Genomic DNA, 24750 nt, shown 5'->3' on the forward strand with positions numbered 1-24750 from the left:
CTTGAGTGAAGACTTAACACTTTTGTTGTATTACCAGATGCTTATTAGAAGATGGGGGGAGGCAATGTCACTATCAAGCATATTAGATTGCATTTTTAAACACTTGACTTTGAGACTAGTACAAGTGCTTGAAGAGTACTGCAACTCTTGCTGTCTTCCAAGGAAAGTGGGAGAAACTTCTGTTTAAACTTTGAAAAGACAGTGATTACAGTGCCCTAGCCTCTTAACTTCCCATAGGATGGGGGTTTATTACTGTCTAAGATTTCCAGTACCTATCTAAACTTGACTGACTCATTTTCAGCATAGGCAACATAATGCTTGTCTGAATTTTACCTGGTCTTTCTTACAGTGCTGCTTAAAATTACTGCAACAGCCTGAAGTTGCTCACATTTTGTTTTACAAGATTGTAGTCAGTCTCATGGGTCCCTGTTCACAAGAAACAGTGAAGCTCATCTAAGGGGAGGGAAGTTACGCACTCAGTGCCTGCAGATGATTTTAATCAACTCAGTTTAAGAATCAGAGGATTCAAAATTTGTAGACTATGCATTTAACACTAACTTTTCTGAGAAAGGAAAAGTAAACCTTAAATGAAATGTGGAGCTTCAAAAATTTTATGACTTGATAAAAAAATAAATGGAACTAGTAATTCAATGTAATACAAGTGTGCATGGTTCCCTTAAGTGCCAAAGGATGTACACCTTTAAAACTAAATCTTCATTTATTTTTAAGAGCAAAGTTAGCTCAAGCTTGTGTAGTGGGAAATAGAGGAAGTTCTATAAACAAAGGAATAGCTGAGTAAAGACAAGGGCCAGCCTCATCAATGTGTTCAAGAATCCTTGGTATAGTTTGCCCCTTTTTATCATTTTAATGCTATAAAAAGGGTAGTGCGTGTGCTGATTGGAGTAGATTCAAAAAGCTTAATTGTTCCCTTTGCATGTTGGTATTTAAGTCAGTTACACTTTGTACAATGCCACCTTGATTTAGTTTACATTAGCAACTTGTAGAACAAGTGCTGCTCTTAACTTGCAGGTCTGTTTGTATTTTTACCACAGCTACTACTCTAAGACTGCACTTTGTACACAGAAACCTTGTCCATTAGAATGCAAGAGTAGCATTTTTGGTCCAGGGAAAAGTAGGAAGCTTAGCAAAATGGCCCTTACTTTCCCTGAATATATTTGGGCTGATGCTGGTGATACAAGAATAAGTTACATCTGTTCAAATAACTTAAATACACTTATTACAAACACTGCAAAAACTTAAGTTTAAGGCAGTAATTTTGGTGTGTTCACTGTATAATCAAACTGTAGGGCAAGGTAAATGCCAGCTTGGCTGGCTTGATGACAGTAGCTGCCACTCAGTTTGTTATAAACACCACACCCTGAATTGCACTTGAAGCTCATATTCTGTACAGCTGGTTCCATACTTTGCACATGTTTTGTACAGCAGTATATTACACACAAAGCTAAGTTAACAAATAGATGCCCACTGAGGAAAGCACCTCTTATAAATAAAGGTGTACAAGTTAGGTTTAACAAAGGTAGAGACAGAGCTAACTTTCCCTTTATGTGTGATGAACTTCATGGAACATAAGCTCCCGAGGTATACTAGTTTCTGGCCCATAGAGTTTGCATGCTCTTCTTTCAAAGGCAGCTACCATCTGCTTAACGACTTCGTCAAAAAACAGTGTAGCAAGTTGAGAGTGTAGAAGTGAACGAAACTCAAAAGACACCTGTTTGAGAAATCAAGAAAAAAGACTACTAGCATTTACCAGTTCAGTAAAATCACATTTATTGTGAATTAAAGAGGAAGGGGGGACTAGTATTTTTGATTTGTATATCTAGGACAGTTTTTTAAAAAACATCTTTGTAAAGCCATTTTATTGATGCAAATGAAGTTTATATAGAGAGTTTTTTTTAAAGGGAAAACCCAGGCTCTTCAACTCACTATTTTTACATATTTCATCAATAGTGCATCCCAGAACTCTTCAATATTAATACAAAAGCATGATAGTTATTAAACTGGAGATGTATAAATAAAGCATGCAGATAAGTTAGAGGGAAACAGATTTAGGTATTTGTATTAGAGACAGGTGAGTGATGGCTGGCAAACAAAAGTAAAGGCAGAGAACATTTGGAGAAAAAAAGTTGAGCTAGATTTTGAGATGAAGCAGTTGACTTGTGGGGTTGTAATAGGCAGCTACATTTCAAGCAAGGAAATATGTCCATTAGGGAAGAAACCAACAACAGCTACTCTTCTGCATCCACCTTTCAGTAACTAAAGCCTATAACTAACTTCACTGCAACCTACATTTTCCACTCTCACCCCTCTTGGATCTAAGTATTCCAGTTAGCGAATGATCTTCCCCTTAACACACAAGATGATAACTGATTATACACAGAGCTGATGAACTATTTATAAGTAGAAATCTAAGAGTGCTACACTCCCAGATTTTGGGCTTACTGTGCTCACTAACCCAGAGGGGTGTAAACTATAGCCTGGGGCCACAGCTGGTCTATCAGCCATTTTAATTTGGCCCTTGAGTTCCCACTCAGGCTGAGGCTCACCTAACTTGGCTCTGTTCCAAAAGGCAGCAGCATGTCTTCCCCTTCCACCCAGCTCCTATGCAAAAGCATGATTAGAAGGCCCTGTTTGTACCCACTTCCTGCGAGCTACAACCCCTCAATCCCAGCCCAGAGCACTCTCCTGCACCTTAAATCCCTCATTCCCAATCTCACCTGAGGGTCTTCACCAATGTTCACTCTAATCCTTTCCATCCATGCGTGGAATAAGTTACATGCACCTTACTGTGAGCACTCTACCAATCAACTGGGTGGTATTTGAATCTCTCCCAAACAGCCACATAAGCACACAGCCTACAAGGAACAGTGGCCTCACACACACACACACACCCTTACTCCCAACTCTATGAGCATTCATGGCTCTCCATACAATTTCCATACTGTGATGTGGCTGTTAGGCCACAAAGTTACCAACCCTTGTTCTAACCTTTTAAAAGTTCTTGCACATAAACATATTAGTCTAAACCAAGATGACAGGGAGTGGAAGCTTAACTTATTATAGTCATTACTATTTATGTGAAACAACCTGACAAATTACTTTGTGCTGTCTACAGCTTTGGTTTGGTTAGGGAACACCCAACTATACTACAGACTGGAATCCTCTTTCTTAATTATATTGGTTGCATATACAAGTGACACTTGCAGGAGGAATCCTTTGCAGAAGTCACTGATTTAGTAAATAATAATTTACAACCACCAGTAGTACTAAGAGCTGCAGGGTGGTGTTAGATGTATTTAGAATGTACTCAGCTGAAGCTTGTGCAGCCTTTCCTATAAGATGCTGTGCCACTTCCAGGGAAGACAGAAGGGGCGGAGCATGAGCTGGACAGGGGCACATGGCTGGTTCCCCCAAATTCCTGCAGCAGTCACCTGGATGGTTAAATCATCAAGTGCAGTCTTAAGAGTCAGTATTAAGAGTAGTGTCCCAGTTAAGGGCCACATCTACACTAGCCCCAAACTTCGAAATGGCCACGTAAATGGCCACTTCGAAATTGACGTGGCTCGCTGCCGCACGGCTCGTCCTGACAGGGCTCCTTTTCGAAAGGACCCCGTCTACTTCAAAGTCCCCTTATTCATACGAGCAGATGGGAATAAGGGGACTTTGAAGTAGACGGGGTCCTTTCGAAAAGGAGCCCCGTCGGGATGAGACGCGTCAATTTAGAAGTGCCGCGGCCACCCGCATGTTAATGAGGCGCTGAATAGGCATTTCAGCGCTTCATTAGTAAACTTCGAAATGGCCATTTACATGGCCATTTTGAAGCTTGGGGCTAGTGTAGACATAGCCAAGGAGGAGCACTCAGCCTGCCTATAACAGGCCCTTATACCTTCAAATGGGTACAGAAGTCTTCATTTTGAATTGGGTGGAATAGTGATGCATATCAACCTTATACATTCCAGCACGGAAGTGATATTTTACAGGATAAGGACTTTAAGCACATAAAACTTTACTGAAGTAAGAAGTGAAGTTAAGGCATTACTCCAGGGCAGGGACCAAGAGTTGTGTCCTGAAAAACCAGGAGTGTTTAATTTTTCAGTTACAAACTTTTGATAGTACAGCTCTTTCTCATGAACTGCAGATAATACTATGCTGTACTTCAAGGCATGTATGATGAATGGTTTAAAAAAAAAGTTAAAAACAGCTAAGATCTCTCACTCAGAGTTCACTGCTGATTTGGCCAAAGACTGGCACAGTAGGTGGAAGAACAAGCAATAGCCCACAGCTCAGGTGTCTATTTTTGCACCTAAATCTACATCCCTAAAACTAAGTGTATAGTTATTTCACTTCAACTCAGTTATAGCAAATCAAAAGCTTATGCCGAAATAGTCTAGACTTTAGCAAAGCATTTGATGTGGTCTCACATGATATTCTTACAAAAAGACAGGCAAATAGAATTTAGATGAAGCTACTATAAGGTGGGTGCATAACTGGCTGGATAACTGTACTCAGAGAGTAGTTCTTAATTGTTCTCAATCCTGCTGGAAAAGTATAACAAGTGGGGTTCCGCAGGGGTCTGTGTTACGACCAGTTCTGTTCAATATCTTCATCAACAATTTAGATATTGGCACAGAAAGTATGCTTATTATGTTCACAGATGATACCAAGTTGGGAGGGGTTGCAACTGCTTTGGAGGATAGGGTCATAATTCAAAATGACCTGGATAAGTTGGAGAAATGGTCTGAGGTAAACAGGATGAAGTTTAATAAGGACAAATGCAAAGTGCTCCACTTGGGAAGGAACAATCAGTTTCACACATACAGAATGGGGAGAGACTGTCTAGGAATGACTACAGCAGAAAGGGATCTTGGGGTTATAGTGGACCACAAGCTAAATATGAGTCAACAGTGTGATACTGTTGCAAAAAAAGCAAACATGATTCTGGGATGCATTAACAGGTGTGCTGTGAACAAGACACAAGAAGTCATTCTTCCACTCTACTCTGCACTAGTTAGGCCTCAGCTGGAGTATTGTGTCCAATTCTGGGCGCCACAGTTCAAGAAAGATGTGGAGAAATTAGAGAGGGTCCAGAAAAGAGCAACAAGAATGATTAAAGGTCTAGAGAATGTGACTCATGAAGAAAGGCTGAAAGAATTGGGCTCGTTTAGTTTGGAAAAGAGAAGATTGAGGGGTGACATGGTAGTGGTTTTCAGGTATCTAAAAGGGAGTCATAAGGAGGAAGGAGAAAACTTGTTCTTTTTGGCCTCTGAGGATAGAACAAGAGGCAATGGACTTTAACTGCAGCAAGGGAGGTTTAGGTTGGACATTAGGAAAAAGTTCCTAACTGTCAGGGTGGTCAAACATCAGAATAAATTGCCAAGGGAGGTTATGAAATCTCCATCACTGGAGTAAACAGATAAATACTCATCCTAGTTTCATAGAAAGGGGGAAAGTTTTATTAAATTACTTAGCTGTAGCCACACAAGTTAGTGGCAGACCAAAGATTAGAATCCCAGAGTGTCTCACTCAGGCTATGTCTACGCACCAGAGCTGTTTTGTCTTTGAAATGTGCCCAAAATAACAGGCTTCTTTGGAGTTTAGGCTGTCATGTAGATATAGCCTCATAGTCCTCTTGTAAATCCAATGAACTAAACTGTCTATTTCTATTGCTAATTCAAACCATTTACCTCTTCAAAATAATCTGTATGGCAAAGGGGCATTGATAAACAGTTCCACATAAAGTTGAACAGTGTCCATTTTGACTCCCTTTAACAAAGGTGTCAACCTAGAATGCCATGAAGAGGTTTTGATAAAAAGATTCTTTAAAAAAGGTGGTTTCTTTAAAACAAGCTATCTGGATTATGTGATTTACAACCAGTCATTCTAACTTTCTCAACTCAGACAAGGTTTGGAACAAAGCCTTCAGCATTCTGGCACAATAATCAGTGGGAACTAGCATACTGCCTTTTTTGAGGCCTTCTGAGACAAGAAATTATTCTGCAGGGCATTTATATTCTATGAATAAAACAGCATATATCTTACAAACTTTAGCTGCATGTGCTGTATGGTAAGCAGTTGAATTTTACAGGCATGTGTCTGTTTTTCTATTACTTAAATTTGTGATGTTTGCCGTCCCAGTAAACTGCAGCCAATTAGTTCATGGAAGAGGTTCTCAAAATTATAAAGCTACCGTTGTTTCACAGAGCAGAGTGGAGACACACTGGCGGTGTATTCCAGGTAACTGTGTCTGGAATACCACATCCAACTGCAGCCACTTCATTACCAAACAATATGAACTGCCTGTGTACAGTTCATAAAGGAGCAAAAAGTGAGTAGGGGCTGGAGCACAAAATGGTACAAATTTGGAATAATAAAAGGGGCAGTACGCAAAAGAAGAGAAGAAAGTCTATTCCATGATAAAGAACAGAGGAAAAATGTTACACTACCCTAACTGTGAAATCTAGCGGTTATGGAGTAGCCAGCCAACGGAAGGGGTGAAGTCCTCTCCAGTGCAATATTGAAAACTAGAAGTTAACATGAGAACAATCCTGTGTTTGTGCGGACAATGTCTGTATCAGGGGTTGGCAACAACTTTTGCAGGGGGGCCACTTGCAAGAATGTTGGAAAGCAATCACAGACCACGCTTTTCCATAGTAATGGAAGGAGTGTGGGGTCTGGGACAGAGCTTGAGTTCTGGAGGGAGCTCTGGGCAGGGACTGGGATGCAGGTTCTGGGAAGGAGTGTGGGTCCAGAAGGGGTTCTGAGGAGTGGCTGAGGCCACGGCAGGCAGACATGCAGACTACTTGGTTGCCCCACTGGGAGGGCTGTGGAACATTTTCCCCCAGCCCTGGCCTGGAGAGACATGGTGGGCTGGATCTGGCCCGCAGTCTGTATTTTCCCCACCTCTGGTCTAAATTATCTAGTAGGTTTTTCTATCAGTAACTTAAAAACTGTCCTATATGTATTTGTCTGGTAGTCTGGAAAACCACCATTAACTATTTAATAGTTTTGGGGGTGGGGGAGAATACTCAACTTTCTGAAACACTTCACTCCAATGGAAGCTAGTTATTTTCTTCAACAACAACAAAAAAAAAAGATTTCTCACAAGGACTATGAAGGGAAGTAGTCACATGGTAAAATTTAAGATTCAGTAACTTTTGTAAAGCTAGCTTGATTTTTCAGTGCATATGCAAAGCATATTTTTCATTAGTTGCAACACATGTGTTATCATGGCTGTAGTTTGTCCCATTTACAGCAGGCAGGGAGCTTAATTACCATACTTACTGAAAAATCCAAGGTACATGTTCTTGGATAACCTGGGATTCCTGGACTGAAACGCCAAACTGTTTCCAGATGATTAAATAGTTTCCCATCTGTGCAAGATGCCTGGAAAAAAGTTTAAAAATTAAGCTAGAACTAAGTCTTGTATATTAAAGATACAAGGCCAAAAATCTTTCCTTTTGGAAGCTGGTACTAGGAAAATTAATGCTTTCACATTATGTTTAAGAGCCATTTTGCCTAAAATAATTTCAACCAATGTAAACCAAGTTATTCGCATGAGGAACAGTTCTTGGGTCGAAGTAGTAGGTTGGGAGGAATATAGATTCTGTTCTCAACGTCCACACAGCAGATTTCAACCCAGGTGCACAGAACTAAGAGAAAGATGTCTGTAGGACAAGCAAAATAGAATTCTACTGTATTTAGTTTCATTATGCCATAAGTACCGTAGTTTTAAACAAAAACACATTCTATTTAACCTTTACGACTTCTCGTATATAGGTGCATTCACTGAAATGCCTCCAGTATTTGTAATTACACAATATAAGTGTGTAGATATCGATTTTTGATGCTCAATGGTAGTGGTGCTTGTAAGATAAGCTACCATAGCTGTTGACTGAAGCAGCCTTTGTAAGTTGAGAAACACATGATATAAACTAGAGGGGCCCATTGCAGCTTCACTTGCAAGCAGAAATTGGGCTGGAAGAAAGTTTAGACAGAAGCCTGTCATAATACACATCCCAAGTTTATGGGCCAGGCGCCATGTTAGACGGGGAGGGGTTGGGGCAGTCATGTTGTGGGAGTGAGAGACAGGGGTAAGGGAGTCTGTGCCAGGACCTGCGCTGCCCAGGAGAGCAGGGCAAACCATTCTAGAACCTTGCCCTGACAGACCCAGCACAGATAATGTATACATACTGGTGATTAACATGTTCTGCCAAGGCTAGTGAATGGAAGGTCTTACTGATTCTGATGTAAGGGGGGGTTACTCTACAGAACTGTGGTCTCCAAGCTTTTTAAGCACAAGATCATTTTTTGAATTAAAGTGCAGTCCAGGATCTATTTCAAATCTGTATCCTCTTGCCCTGCCCCCTTCCCTGAGGCCATGCCCCCGGCCCCACCTCTTCTCCAAGACCCCACCCTGCTTACTCTATCACCTCTCTCCCCCATCCTTACTCACTTTCAATAAGCTGAGGTACGGGACTTGAGTGCCAAGGGAGATATAGGCTTTGGTCTTGGACCAAAGAGTTCCACGTGTGGGAGGGGATCCAGGCTGACTTGGGGTGCCACCTTTGGGAGAGAATTTGGGTGTGGGGGGGAGGCCTTCGGGCTCAAGCAGGGGTTCAGGATGCACCCTCTGGATGGGCACCACTCACTTCAACTGGCTCCTGGGAGGTGGTTCAGTGGGACTAAGACATGCTCTCAGGAGTGGCACAGGGCCAGGGTGAGCATGTCCAGCAGTGCTGTTGAGGGGAAGGGGGCAAATGGCTCCACACACTGTCCCCCTCCACAGGCACTGCCTCCATAGCTCCCATTGGCCAAGGTTTTCTGTTCCCAGCCAGTGGGAGCTGCAGGAGCATGGCCTGCAGACCAAGCAGCATGTGTGGAAACCCCTGGCCGTGCCCTGCCATTGGCCACAGGGACATGCCAATTGCTTTCAGGAGCAACAGAGAGACAGGACATGTGAGTGTCTGCTGCACTGCCAGACTGTTAGCAGCCCATCTCCCAGTTTGGCTGCAGGTGCCTGCAGGCCAGTGGATAGAAAAACAAACACAGAGGGAATGATTTTTCCAATACAGAGGTAATCTGTAGATGTGCACCACCAGCAGAAACCAAAAACCTAGATCTAATATATATTTTTTTAAAAAATTACCGTAGGGATAAGTACTCCAGCCATGACAGGTTAGACATTTTATAACTTATTACTCAAAGAATTAAATGTAAACATGAGAGGAATTAAATTTAACCCTTAGAGGAGAAAAAAAAAAAGATGAAATGCACAGATCAGTCAATAACACACTTTGAAAGAAGTGTTGGGTTAGTAGATGAATGTGTTTGTGTAAGTGACAGAGACAGTGTGTGAGAATGACAGATTCACACTACCCCGTAAATATGCTGAGCATATTCACAAATAGGAACAGCTGCCACCAAGCTGCCTCCATCCTGAGCCCTGTCGTGTCCCTGGTCTTTATGAAGATGGGAGCAAAAAGTTGCAGCTAGTGGGACATCATGACATCAGTGCCCCTCTTCTCCCTCACCCACCCTGCACAACAAGCAGGAGGCTCCCCGGGGGCAGCCCCACAGCAAAGGGCAAGGAATATCATGGCAGTGGTGGGAGGGACAGCTGAACTGCTGGAACTTGATAACCTGCTGAACTAACCAATCAGGATCACCTATCGGTAGATCTCAATCTACTGATTGGTGAACACGCCTGTAAAAGACTAGCAGAATCTGGCCACAAATTTACATATTTGGCTTCAGGTCTCACCAAACAGTGTTTAAGGGCCAATCTAATTAGTCATTGCCAAAAGCTTTATATGAGGGAAACTTAACTGATGTTGGCTTCATAACCTCCTCTCTAGGATTAGACGACCAATGTGCCCCTTATTTTCACTCACTTTTTGCTGCCCACCATACTTCCAGCAGAGAAGGACAGAACAATGCTCCCTCTGCAAAACTCACTCAAATGTTGCTCCCCAAATTAATTAGGAATTTCTAGGAAAAAAAAAACATTTATATGGCTCTTCCTCAGCCCTGAGAAACAGAAAGCTGCCACTGCAACTCTTCTGGCCATTGGATGTATTAACAAAAGAATCTTTTTTTCTTCACAGCTCCCACTGTTGATACCAATGTCTCAACTCTGTCAGCAGCAGCAATGGTTTCTTTTAGCTCCCATAACAAAAACCATCAGAATGCCGCTGCTCCTTGTCAACCTGACCATTTCTACATTGTCAACACCAACAGATCTGAACAGTAGGAAATTTTAGGGAAAAAAAGTCGTAGTATAGACAAAGACAAACAAAAAAACCACATCACTCCCAGACCTAAAGTACCAAAGACAGATTTTTCTCTCCACCACTCTTTGGGGTGAAATACTCTAGTCTTCTCCAAGACTAGCTGTGCTCTTTTAAGGCGAGCAGTAAACCACAGACATAGTTGATGAGCAGCCCAATGCCTACATTCACAGTCAGCTTTTAGGTCAAGAGCAAGTCTTGCAGGAAAACGGTGGAGTCAGAGTCCAGTCAGCGTATGACACCTGAACTTACTGTTGTAACTATTCAACTGTCTTCAGGTCCAGGAGAGAGAAACCAACCTTTTTCACACAAAATGAGAAAGTGCCTTACATAAAAGCCTTCCCCACCCCGCCCCATTATACTGCCTTGGTACTTTGTATCTCTCGTAATTAACAAGGAATCTATTTCTGCTCCAAGCAGTGGTTTATAAAGAGAAATCCCTAGAAAGAATGGGGACAGGAGGATATGCAGAATTGGACTGAGCATTTGAACAATTATCTTTGACACTAGTTATTGGTGGTCATCTACTCCATGCTGCAAGAAAATGGACTAGATGATTCACAAAGTGCAAGAAAGGTGCAAGACAGAAATATGTAAAATCCCTAGAGATTAGATAGTCAGTGTAGAAGACAATAGAGCAACTGAAAGTGCCAGATCTCTGCTTCAAATGTTTTCCTTTTAACCTGCCTTTGTTACTGCAATGACTGAAAACATTATTAAAGGGGTAAAAGTAAGCTTTTAAAGTTATTGCTTGTGGAACCTGAAAGAAAAAGATGAAGCAGAGTTCCATCTCTTCTGACCTGACCTTAACCTGAAAGACAGAGCAGTAGATGCAGCCTCCACGTTTTCATCAGTTTTGTTATTGAATAAGCCTTCACCATTAAAGTTTCTGGCCTGTCTCTCTAGAAAGCCTCAACTCATGAATACTCAAGAAAAGTGACATAAGATACCACAGTTCTTGCTAAAGTGCCTGAAACATAATACTCACTCCTCAAAGAAAAAAAGAGGTAAAAAAGTCAAGATTAATGTTCAGATTTAAAAGGGTTATCTATGAAATACACTGACAAGCATACCTTATAATGGAGAATCAGGAATTGAGATACTATGTGTACTACATAAATAGTTAATTTCTCACATAATAAAAAGAATAAATCAGACTTTTCTACTTTGCAACTCATGTTTAATATCCCTCAGCTGTAATAAAGCCAAACAAAAGCAACACACAGACTTTGAAAATACAGAGCCACTCAAAAACAGCTTCCTGAATCATTTTAGAATTTTGTTTTGAAGTCATACTTGCCTGTTTTCTTTATTTATACATGCAGATATTAGGAAAAAAAGTTACATAAAAGAAATACACAAAATAAGATTTACCTTAACCAAGTGAGGTCTCACTAGGGTAACAACTGATGTATACCTCTCTAGCACAGGAGGAAATCCTATTTCTAAGTGGGCTTTGCAGTATCCAGAACGTTTGGATAAAATGTCTGACTTTTTACACCAAGGAACAAAAAGTTTGTAGTCCTCCACAACAGCTACGACTTCATACATTTCCTGCATGGAATACCTGGAAATAGAAACATGTCAGTACCAGTTATAAATTATATTAAAAATATAAAAGCTTTTCAAGCTACTGCAAGTTACAAGGGCAACTTTAAGTTTGATATTTTCAAATGTATGAGTTTTGACTTTTAACAATCATTTATACAGCATTGTTAATGGTGTTTGTATGTCCCAAAATGCTGAAAATGGAAAAACATACCCATTTTAAAAATTATATAACTATATTTTTGTGATTCTATCAACTGACCAATATAGCTATTTTTAAAATATGTACAGATAGCTTAGTAAAAATAGTTGAGAGAGAGAGAGAGAGAGATGTAAGCAGTTTGGCATAAATCAGTATTTGCCCAAGGGAAGCACAACATTGGTATAGACAAAGTACCACAGTTTGGGATGAGGTGTATTATTAAAGCTAGGTGGGGAAGCCAGCATAGTGCTTACCCACCATCTGTTCTGTCAAGCTGCTGCTATTAGTCCCTTGTATTCGAGAGCTAAGGTCCCAATCCTACAAACACACAAATGAGTAATTTGTAATTTCATCCGTATGACTAACCCCTCATACCTGTAAGTGTTTGCAGGACTGGAGCCTAAGTTATTCAGTATTACAAAACCAAAAAAAAAAAACCAACCACCAACCTTGAAAGCCAGTTTCAAGCAGCCTGCAAGGGAAATTGTTAAACACTGTTGGTACTAAATTTTACAAGTGTCTCAATAAGGGAAGAGGGAGCTTTTAGTCTTAAATTTTGCAGGGGAGGTGGGGCTAAACTACTTCTGTAGCAAAACTGACTTCCTAACCAACCAAAAAACTAAAGGAAGTCATTAGGTTATGATGTCTGACTTAATAAAAACCTCCCTCCAACTTTTTTTAAATTGGCATCTTATTCCTAGCTTTAGGGAGAAAGCAAGGTGGAAATTCCAGTCTTGGCTGGTCTTGAATTAGTTTTTTTTTTTTTTAAATGAGATAAATACAGAACAGATTTTTTTTTTTACTAATTTACTAATTCTGACTGATCTAAGTTTCAGATCACCATAAAAACTTATATAATCCTCATTTATAATGGGAAAACAAAGAAATCAGAAGATTGGGGGGAAAAAAGCATTGCCATTTGACTGTTATTCATTAAGGCTCTTTAAATACTGTGCAAGTGATTTTCACAGAATAGCTTTATACTACGCACTCAGACTTCCAGACATGCAAAACTGCAGTAAGTTCTACAGAGATTCAGATTTAAATAGGTGTAAATCTGTAGCTTTTTTTTACCTTTTCATCACAACCTGTAGTAAAATGGTCATACTAACCGGTTTCGCAGATCTGCAGGCTTTTAAAATACACACTGTATCTGCTTGTCTAAGAATACAACTATTATAGGCAATGCTGCAGCAATGTTTTCAAAGTTGATCTCTGTTGGAAAGTGATTTTTGTGGGGGTTTTTGAGGGAGAGGACCTTGAGGGGTTGGGGACATGCTAAGTCTGAAGGAAAAAAAAAAATGCAACTGCCTTTGGAAATGGAAGAAAGCTACCTTACAGGCTATTGAAACAATCATTTGACATGAAAATTGACCTCACTGAGACCTCTCAGAAGCCTCTAAAGAAAACTAGTTTTGATTTAACCAGTTATGATCCTTAGGAAGTCACACTTTGCTCCAAGTGGTGCTTAAAATATACTGAATGGTAGGCTTCACTGTATATGTTTAGTCCTTCAAATGGACTGAGTATCTAAATATTTGTCTGACACTAATTTCTAAGAATTTCTGGAAAACAGACCAAATTGAAGAATCATCTTACTGCTGCACTGTACTCTCTTTGCTTGTTTGCCTCTAACATATCAATCCATAACTCCTCTTCTCTTCTTCTTTTCCCTCATGTTCTCTCTTTAACCCTCTTCCCTTATCTGCCTTCCTTCCCTATTATCCCTAATTGAAAGGAGAAAAGCATTAGCTCAGTCCCATGTCCACACCTTTCATTTCTTAAATCCTTCAGCATGCCATGAACACCTACTTTAACCTTCAATACATTTATCGGCTACCTCAGCAACCCTACTCTCTTATCCCATCATCCCTTGTCCTCACATCACCCTCTTCCCATGCCCAGAATTTTGCTGTCTTCACTCATACATCTTGTTTAAATTTCACAGGGCGGGCTGGGCATTCTTATTTAAGTGTTAATTACACGTATGGAGCTTTAGAACTAGTAACTGAGAACAGCCCATGCCCACAAAGTGGTTGAATACCTCTTGATAGACAGAATGGATCCTAAAGAAGTATGGGGATGGGTTTAAATTGAACGTTGTAAGGAGCATTTAGGAAAAAAATATATAAACACAATTCTGACTTTGGGTTTCTCCTAAAACAATGGTGATATTACAAACAATTAAAGCAAAGCGGAGCATGCAGGCCCTTCACTGTCCCAATGTTAGTCAGCAAATTGAGAAGCGCGAGATCCTGCACTCTGGCCCTCATGATGTAGAACATCTTTACCATTTACTTCAACTGAAACATAAGAAACATGCAAAAATCCTCTAATCAGTTTAAAACAGAAGTCTCCAAACTGTAAGGCACAACGCCCTAGGAATGTCGGGGGGGGGCCCTGTGTCAGTCCCCACACGGGTGGAGAAGAAATGCTACCAAGACACTCCCTGGCCTCAGCTCTGCTTCACTCCCATCACCAGACACACCTCAGGGTATGTCTATACTTCCTGGGAAATGGATAGAATTGCAGTTGATCTTCCAGTGTTCGATTTTGTGCATCTGGCAATCGATCTCTCTGGGTTCAGCTGTTGACCCCTGTACTTCATGTTATTGCGTGAAGTAAGAGAGGTCGACAGGAGCGTATCGAGGCTAGGTCTGTACTAGGGAAATAAGTTGATTCTGATACACTGATTCTAGCTACACAAATGCCATAGCTAGAATTGTACACAGTAGTCCCTCAAGTTAAGGGATGGTAGCATTCTCATGCACTCTCGCCTCATTCAAAGTTTGTGTAAATTGGGCGGGGGGGGGTGATCCCCAGGGGGAAGAAAAGGAGCATAAACAGCTGGAGGCCAAGTTATTCTTTAGGATGAACACATGTAGTTTACTGAAATTCAAGGGTGGCTATGCCATTTCTTCCAAGGCAGAGTTTGAACAGGAAACAACATATCTAACATCCAAACCATGTGACTGGGAGGCCAAGAGGCCGGTCCTGAAATCCTGGTTCTATTAAGATCAACAGGAGATTTGCTGTTGACTTCACTGAGACCAGATTTCACCCTGAGCTCCAGGACTTTTATAAATAGGAAAAAACAAGACTAGTGCTTCCATCTCTACACCCCCAGTAGCAACTTAAAGAACTCTTAAGAACTTCAAATGAAGCACACAGGTTGTGGCTAGACCAACCTGCAACTTTGAAGGCAGCATGGTAATTAGGGTTTCAGGATACCACTAATGAAGTGCTGCAGTGCATAGGCAGCACTTCATTAGGCTAAATCTCCCCCCAAAGGCAACTTTGAAGTGTGAAACTAAGTGCCACATGCATGTAGCCGCGGGTACTTGGAAGTGCCCGCGCAACATCAAAGTCCCTTTACTCCTCAAAATTTTGATGATAATACTCAAAATTGTGAGGAGTAAAGGAACTTCAAAGTGTGAATCTTTGAAGTGCCGGCCTGTGTGTAGCTGTGGGTTCAACCGTGGGTACTTCAAAGTGCCCACGCTACATCCAAGTTGCCGCAGGGGAGATTGAGCCTCATGAAGTGCTGCGTGTACAGCGGAGCACTTCCTTAGTAATCTTCCAATGTCCTAATTACCATGCCCCCTTCCAAACTAGGGGCTAGTCTAGATGCAGCCACAACCTAAGTGCAACATATTATCATGTTTTTGGAGCAGATGAGGAAAAAAAAATGAACTGAGTTCACATCTTCGTTATTTTGCTGAAATTAGTTTTCTGCAGCCGCTGATTAAATGGTTAAGGCATTCTTCCCACTAGAGGGGGTAGTTTTTTATTACAGTAAAACCCTGAACATGTCCAATAAGCAAGGGTGGAGGGGGAGGGCACTGCCTGGGCCCCTTCCGAAATGATGGTGGCTGGCTCCCTGGGGCAGGCTGCAGGATGCGAGCTGCCACAAAGTGACTCCGTGGGGCTGGCTCCACAGGCAGCCAGCATCCCCTCCCCCTGGTCCCAGGGAAGGGCCCCAGTGGTCAGAGCATGGAGCCCCAGTTATCCCAGGTGGGCAGCCCCTGCTGGCCCTGGGACCATACCATCACCAGCCCTGGATGGGCTGCCAGCTGTTCCTGGCCACCTCCCTGGTCAGTCGCTGCCAGCTCCAGGGCACAGAGACCCAGCAGGCCAGGGGTGGGCTGATGGCTGCCCCTGACTGGCTCCCCAGACCTGGGTCCCTGGGCTGTCAGCCACTGCTGGCTGCAGGATATGGAGCCCCAGTGGGCAGCCAGTTGCCCCAGCACCATCTCCCCTTGTTGGCTCCCTGGGCAGGCAGCCACCCCCAGGTCAGGTGGGTAGCTCCAGCTGGCCTGGGTGGGGAGCCACTGCTAGCCCCTGTTGGGCTGCTGGCTGCTCAGGACATCCTGCAGGCTGTGCTGTGCTGGGGGAGATTATCTAACCCCACCAGGTATCAAACATTCCATTTCATCCCACTGTGCCTCAGGCAGTGTTGGATAAAACAGTGTTGGTCAACCAGGGTTTGCCTGTATTTGTTTTTGCACACTGTGTGTTTAATTTCTGTACAAGAGTCACAGACTAAAACTGGCTAGTGGTTTTTCGCATCTTCATTCTTTAGGTTCAATTTGAAACACTTAAATGGGGCCTGGTTTTCAGGGGAGAGCTGCTCTGCATATTCTGAAAAGTCAGTCACCTTTAAAATCATTAGTCACCTCTAAACATAAGCCACAATCTGAATTTTTAATATTTCTGGTTGTCTACAACAATTTAAGGAAACCAAATGCACAGACATCTAAATATCTGTAGTTCTACTGTACAAACCCTATAATTCTTCTCTCAGAATATTCTTTTCTTTTGTTTACAAATGGTGCAGCAATGTTGAAGAAAGTTCTTCTTGAGAAGGTTCGGTTTGTAACAGATGCTTGTACTGGAGGAATTCTGCCCATCAGAATACCACAGGAAGCCAAGTGCCTGCAATTGTGAAAATATATTATAGTGTGTTTTGGATTAACAAAAAAAATTGAATGCATGAAGTGAGACAGGATGGGTAAGGTACAATGAAAGATATTACACGCCTTGTCTTGCTAATATTCTGGGACAAACTTGGCTACAACACTGCATACGTTAAAGTGAAACACAGGTAATCTTTTTTAACAGTACTGCTGGAAATTTTGGATTCAGATGTGAAAATGAGTTCAATAACAGTCTGTAAACTGTTGCAACCTTAACCTCCCCCCGCCCCCTTTTTTTTTTTTTTGCCTTTGGCGAGAGTAAAAATAGCTCAGAGTCACGGGAAAAATAAATTGGCACAGAGTAAAATACAAAGGCCTTCCCTTAAGACTTGGCATCAAGTCAGTCCGAGGCCATACACTAAACCGAGTTCATGCATTTGACATGCAGAAAAGCATTTCCTGTTAACATTTAAACAGTAGTCAGAAGTCATCTCTAATGCTTTGTCCAATTCTGAATATATGAACAGGAAAAGAAGTTTGGATTCTGGTATACACAGCTGAATTCCATTGCAAATAATTTCTTGTGAACTGAAACAATGTTTTTTTTTCTCTCCACCCTAACTTCTCTTAAAAACAAGGTTCCTGGCTGTATGGCATTTCTGGAGAGGAACATACATTCTTTATTCTCTGAAAGGAGTTCATATAATCTTCAGCTCAAAGTGCTCTCAAAAATAAAATCTCATTATTTACTTTTCAGGAATACTTAAAATTTAAAAGTCACATCTGTATTCTGTCAATAAGTTTAAGATTATAGAAAAATATACAAGCATATTTCAGTTTTTAAAACATGAATCACCACAGTTATAAATCTTCCTGCATTCCTAAATTCTCAACTCAAGCAGAGTTGAGTTTTCCCACTGTTACAATGCACCAATGGTATTTTAAACAAAAAACAATCTCAGGAAGTTCTGACTCCTAGCATCAATGCATCTAAAAGACAGAGATCTATTACCTATGACTGGCTCCTCTCCCTATAATATCTGAAGAACTATCTGGATTTCTATCGTATTTCTAACAACGCAATCAGAGCTGTAACTCTAGAATCATGCAGTCATATGGATGAGGTTAAAAATGGAACTGACCTTCCCCAATAAGATTAAAGTTTTTTTTACATAGTGTACTGATGGATGAGTCTTCTCTTTAACCACTGCAGGTTGGCAAGTTATCATAATCAAGTGTAAAATGTCAACTATCTAAAGAATAAACTATTAACTTTTGCTGGCCTATGACAGCAAAACATACACACTAATTTTCCACAGTAACCAACAGTGTAAACTTGCAGGGCAGAAGCATCACATACCTGCTCTGCACTCTCCTCAGTGGAGCTTTATTACAGGATAGTCAAATAATACTGTAATTATACAATCCATTTTGCAAACATTCTTGAAACATAATCCCTACATAGAGAGGCTTATATAATAGAAATATCTACTTGTGTAATTAACTTCTATTCAAAACTTTTCATGACGAAAATGGTTAAGCTCCTAAGAGCTGCAATAAGTATCCTATGATTGTACAACTATCCCAGGGCTAAACTTGCATTTAGTTCTGATTTTTGTCAGCTAACATGATGGACCAATCGGAGAAAATTCAAGAGAGCCAAGAACGCAATCACTCTGGAGAGAGAACATTTATATGTTTTGTTACCTTACAAAATGTGTAACAAGATGACAGCCTACGAATATTGAAAACTGTAAACATCAAAGACAGAAAGGAATTACTTCAGACTAAATATAGGAGATACCAACAAGAGTACTGGTATGAAATTAGGGAAGGGAAAGTTGGACTGAGTAGCCCAAAAACTCTCGAGTGTGACCTCTCTTTGACTTTAGGACAGTTATCTCAAAAGATGTGAATATAGTCTGATACCTTAGCAGTAGCTTAGACAAGGATGCTGCAAGGGGCATCATTCAGAAACCAATCTTGTAGTGCCAAAGATTTGTAAAATAATTAATAAATCTTTAGCCGTATCTAATTTCTATTAATCTGGGCAGTGCACTCAGAAAACCAGCCACACGCCTTATTTGGGAAAACTAGCCTTATTTTACATCTAACTGAACTTCTCTCAACAATGGATCAAAAAATCTTTACAACCATGTATACTACTTTGTATAGGACATTGTCAAAAATAAGTGTGTAAATTTCTGTAATATTATATTAAAATTATTTAAAACTATTGGTCAGCTAGACCTGTTTTTCAGCTTCCAAATCCCAATACTCAAAGGCTGTGTCCACACTTGCCCCCAGCTTCAAAGGGGGCAGGGTAATCAGGGCCACAGGAGATTACTAATTATTTGCCCCCACGGGAACGTCAAAGTGGCAAACTTCGAAGTGCCAGAATGCATGTAGCCATGGGCACTTCGAAGTACCTGCAATACTTCAGAGTCCTTTTACTCCTCTACACACATGCCAACACTTCAAAGTTTGCCACTTCAAAGTTGCCGTTGGGGAGAATTAGCCTAATGAAGTGTTGAGTGTTCACCATGGCACTTTTATGAGTAATTTCCCATCACCCTGATTACCATGCCCCCTTTGAAGTTGGGGCAAGTTTAGACACAGCCAAAGTGAAATAAAGAAAGGACGTACAATGATGTCTGTGAGAGTTTTAATCCCATTCAAGGCAGCTGCATATGATTAACGTATTACCATTTTGATTATTTCTGAAGATATTAAGAAAGCACAAGAAAGTGCTGGATTCGGCCCTGATTTGGGAAAGCATCCTTTTTAAAGACATAATTTAAATATATGCTCAAACCCCACTGATGTCAGTAGGATTTAAGCATATGCACTCTCCTCAACCAGGCTCTTACTCAACACGTCTTGCTCATTCATCTTCAAACCCTACATAGCCCCAATATTCAGAGTATTAGATATAGAGAAAGAATCCCCACAGAGAGGCTATAACAGCAGAGCCGCATCAAAATTCAGCAGTACTTGGCTTCTGGTCCTGCATTCATCCCTCTCTAGCAATAGGACAGCCAGATTTCAAATCTTAGTATATGTTACCTAATTACAATCATTTACTGCTTTATGCTCAAATGCAAAGACAACCACATGGCTTTCATGATCCAGTGTAGCAAGTTATTTGCTGTATCTTATTTGCTCAAACATATATTCCATGATTTTATTAAAATTTAAAAAAACCTACATTTTTTAAATTAAAGTGTATTAGAATCAAGTATTAGAAGAGAGATTTAAACAAATGATAGGAAAGACTGAGATTCATACTAAGGATGTGTGTAACCATGTTCATAGGATCTTAAATGGCAGTTACACGAAATTAATGTAATCTCTTGGCCATTTAATGATCTATGATTCTGTGCAACACAAATTCCAAAGCCCAATTGACGTCAATGTCTCTCTCCCTCATTAGTTAGTTTAGTAGTCAGCACAGAGGCTCATATGTTGTAGGGGTTGTAAGCAGCTGTGTGGTATTAAAATACCACAGACATCTTTTCTTTTCACACAATCATGGAGCTTTCCACTCTTTGAAGGAGGTGACAAACTAAAAGACACAGGCAGAAATGCTTTATGAAAGAGTTGTTTGGAGCGCCTCTCCCTCTTTTATTAATAGCATATAATTGATTAAAACATTAGTACCTACCTCTGTCTATCTGATACATGCATAATACAAGTTGTTATAAAGACAAGTCTATACAAGCTGCTACAGCATAGATCTATCACTAAGCATTTGGCAGATCACGAACATAAAAATCTAGTGATATCTTCCCTAATTCTTTATCTCACTGTCAAGGAATGACTTAAAATCCTGAACACATTATCATTTTAAGACAAGGTCCATCTGGATCAAAAGAACCTAAGCACCACAGTTTAAAAATAGGCTATAATATTCAAATGTTACTAAGTATTTTTCAACAAAGTTGTAGATAACAGGCTTTTTCTGCGTTAGACGCAGTTTCTAGGAATAGAGTTTGTCCTCAAACCACACACATTAAATCATTTTTAAAACACTATGTTTATTTAACAAGGATGAACTATTTTAGTCTCTCCAGCCCACATTAAACCTCACTGGATTGTGGACAGTACATAAAATGACACTTTTTTCTCTCCAAGCAGCCAAAGAGCAAGATCCCAAATTTTGATAGTTCACTCTGTGTCAAACAACTGAATGTTGTTGATGACATCATGAAGTGATTTCTACACCAAAAATATCTGTTGCCAGCTTTAAGCAGGTGGAGGACAGAGAACCAGGCACACTTCACCTCAGCCTTAACATTGAAGCACAATCAATAGCTCCTTAGCAATGCAAGTGGAATTTTACTTCTTAATTAAAGAAATCATTTGAATCCATTTAGCTTTCCAAGTTTTCTTTTAGTTTTACACAACCTGCATCTATAATTGAAAGACTAGATTTAACAGAATTAGCTAGGACACATGAAGGGTATAGGCTCTGGACTCCTAATTAACCTTCCATATATTAAATAGTCACGACAATTATTTCACTATGTTTAAAAATTACTCAAAATTATACTTACTGGTTCAGCCTGAGAGAGTGTAAGTTTGCAAATTGTTAATGCTTTGCATTCCATACTTGATCTTCAACAAGACACTAAAACCCAAGCTATAAAAATCAGCCTTTCAAGTCACAAAATAAGATCCAAGATATTATCTGCCTTACTGGTTAAGGTCAACAGTCTCTTAACAATAAGTTAGTGGAAACAAGCAACATCCTGACTTTGCCATGAAGCAGAGAGAGAGAAGGAAAAAAACATACAGAGTAAAATAATCTTTAGCACCCCCCAAAGAAATAAGAAAAGAGCATAAGTTACCACCATAACTAAATTAAATATGGGTTACATTAACAAGGTGCAAAGGTAGTACCAAATCTACAGAGTCCATTGCCAGAAGTTACTCTTTATTCAAAAATCTAAATCATAAATCAATTCCAGGATTCACAACTATAGTCACTTGGTGAGGGAGCCCAGAGTCTATATATCCAGAGAAACAGTTTTCCCCCTACAGTAAACCCACAACTTATGTGTAGGTTATGTTCCTGGGCAACCATACTTAAGTTGAATTTTGCACAAGTCAGGACTGGGTAGCAGAGGGGTCCCCAGTCCTGGCTGTGACTGGCTCCCAGCTCCCCCCTGCTTGCATGACCTGGGAAACTGTGTCCTGGCTCCAGTTGTGGCCCCAGCCAGGAATCAGGTGGCAGCCTGGCTCCCCACCACTCACTGCAGAAGAGAAATGGTCGGTTCCCTGGTGCTGCACTGGTCAATTTCCCAGCTCCCCCAACCAGAGAAGAGCCAGGGGTCACCCTACCACTGGTTCCCAGCTCCCTGCCACTCACGATTTCAACTGGTGTTATTGCAAGTAACCCTTGAGACAAAATTGTGTAAGTCGGGTGTCTACTGTACTCATGCCGCCTGGGGACTGAGCAGAAAGAGATATTGGAGACCAAGGATGTTGGATCCCTCCCTGGATTCCTCCAACGACTCCAACATTTCCCACAATAACCGGCATTTTATTTGCATAAAAGTTTTTTTTGCAATCATCCTAACATTGCAGTGACTGTATCTCAGCCATAAACCATCCCCCTTCCCCCAGCATGACACGGGGGGATAGTTTATTTATTTCCTGAGTTGGAAAGAGCCTTAGGACCCTCGTCCCCCACTCGTCAGCCAGAGGGAAACTGCGAGAGGAGCCGTTAACCAGTTCATCTCTGGCGCGTTCACTCTGGAGCCTACTGATCGCGCGGCAAACGTCACCGCCGTTAGTTCCCGCCCCTCAGCTCCCGGGGCCCGCAGCGCTAGCGGCTCAAGGGAGGTTCCCGCAACCCAAAACGGTGGGCGGAGTCTCTCGCAGTACGGGACGGAACAGGTAGCCGGCGGGGGAGGGGAGGTTACCATCCCCTTTAAACCTCCCCATGTCCTGCCGGACGCTAGGATCCTGCCTACCTGAGGACGCTTCTGTGCGGCGCCGTAAGCCTTTCGGCAAGCACCTTCCCAAGCACCCGGCCGCTCCGCGCCATGTTCGGCCCCGCTACCTCACCTCCCCATCCCAGTCAATCAACCTAGCGGCGCGCAGCCCAACGGCCGCCAACCCCAAACCCGCCCCCATCTCTACCACACCAATCACCGCGCAGCAGTCGCTCACAGGCTGCCAATCAGCGTCCTCGAAGGCCCGTCGTCACTGCAATGTGACCCGCCGTGTCCTACCCTTCGACACACACCCCCTCCCACACCCACCACATGACTCCAGCGCGCGAGTCCGGGACAGAGAGACGGGGGCGCGCGCAGTCACAAGGCTGAGGGCTAGCTTTTGGGGTTACATAAGGCAGGGAGCAACAGGGGCGGGACGAACACCGGAATCAGTTCGCTGATTGGCCGAAAAGGGTGACACTCGACAGCTCATGAAGCCACACACAACCGGAGTGGGGGGAGGGGTCCATCCCCCAGCCGTCTAGCTGCCGCTGTCCCTGGGCTCGTACCCTGCCCTCGGCTCCTGTCCCTGCTGCTTAAAGCCTATCCTAGCCCCGGCCCCCTCGCCAGGCCTCGAGCGGAAGGGGCGGCTCTAGGGCAACCGACCTTCAGCGGCGCCCTCTACGCCCTTCTGGGCAGCTCCGGCAGTGACTGAAACCGCCCTGGGGCATCAGCGGCTGGCAGCGCCAGCCCCTGTTGTAGAGCTGGGGCCGGGGCAGTTGTTCCGTCTGCAGGTCTGCGTGTAGCCTGCTGCAGCTTCTGCCGTCCACCGACAGCCCCCCAGCTCTGCCGCCCTTCTCCCACCAGCCCCTCCGACTTTGCCCTGCCACCCTCCTCCTTCCAGCCACCCCTCCCCCCGGTCCTGCCCTGTAGCACCCACCCCTCAGACCATGTTTGTAGGCCCCTACAGTCAGCCCCCTCGCCTGTATCCCCTTCCAGCGTAGGGCTGCCACCTTTCTGACTGACGAAAACGGAACATGCTAGCCCTGACCCCTCCCAAAGGCCTTGCCCCTGTTCTGCTCCTTGTCTGAAGCCCTGCCCCCCCACAGTACCCCCCTCTGTCACTTCTCCCACATGCTTGATCACGCTGTCAGTTTCACTAGGCTGGGGCAGAGTGGAGGGTGTGGCAGAAAATAAAGGTACCTGCTGCAGGTGCAAGCTCTGGCATGGGGAAGGCAGGAAGGGGTCTGTGGCAGGACCTGATTTCTAAATAGGCACACTGGGCATGTGGCTAGGCATGCCTCAACTTTAAAAAGGGGTCAAAAGTTTATTTTTTTATGGAAAACCCAAAGGTCAGCTGTAAGCAAGGGGCAATAAAACTGCTGTGCCTAGAGGCATATAAGGTATAAATTGGGCCCTTCTTTGGAGTGCCATAAGGTGCTCCAGGCTCAGGAATAGGGTCAAAGTGTGGGGTCAGTGTGTGAGAAGGGGCTCTGGGTTTTGGAAGGGGGTGTTGGTCCTGTGATCCAACTAGAGATGAGGGGCTTGGAGTGCACCTCAGCAGTCCAACACTCTGGCATTTAATTTCAAAAATTTCAAAGTTTAGGGAGTAAAAGCTCTTTGAAGTGCCCATGGCTACCTGGTATGTGAAAACTTTGAAGTTGCCACAGGGGAGAATCAGCCTAATGAAGTGCTGCATATTCACTGCAGCACTTCATTAGTAATCTCCCATCAGCCTGATTACTATGCCCCCTTCAAGTACAGGGCAAGTGTAGACATAGCCATGGTGTTTCAAAGGGGCCCAAAGCGCCTGTCCACCATTAGTATGGCAAGAGCTG

At 42.4% G+C, this 24750-nt stretch overlaps 1 protein-coding gene across 1 annotated transcript; it reads right to left on the reverse strand.

Moving 5' to 3' along the window:
* Nucleotides 1-796: 796 nt before the first annotated feature.
* On the reverse strand, nt 797-23080 carry COQ10B (coenzyme Q10B). Its single transcript, XM_075002130.1, has 5 exons — nt 22949-23080; nt 16840-16989; nt 11679-11871; nt 7300-7401; nt 797-1729 (listed from the first exon to the last, which is right to left on the reverse strand). The coding sequence occupies exons 1-5, from the start codon at nt 23020-23022 to the stop codon at nt 1562-1564; spliced, it is 687 nt and encodes a 228-aa protein (XP_074858231.1). The 5' UTR covers nt 23023-23080; the 3' UTR covers nt 797-1561.
* Between the last annotated feature and the right edge of the window lie 1670 nt (nt 23081-24750).

The sequence above is a fragment of the Carettochelys insculpta genome, chromosome 8 (assembly GCF_033958435.1).
Source record: "Carettochelys insculpta isolate YL-2023 chromosome 8, ASM3395843v1, whole genome shotgun sequence".
Taxonomy (NCBI): Eukaryota; Metazoa; Chordata; order Testudines; family Carettochelyidae; genus Carettochelys; species Carettochelys insculpta.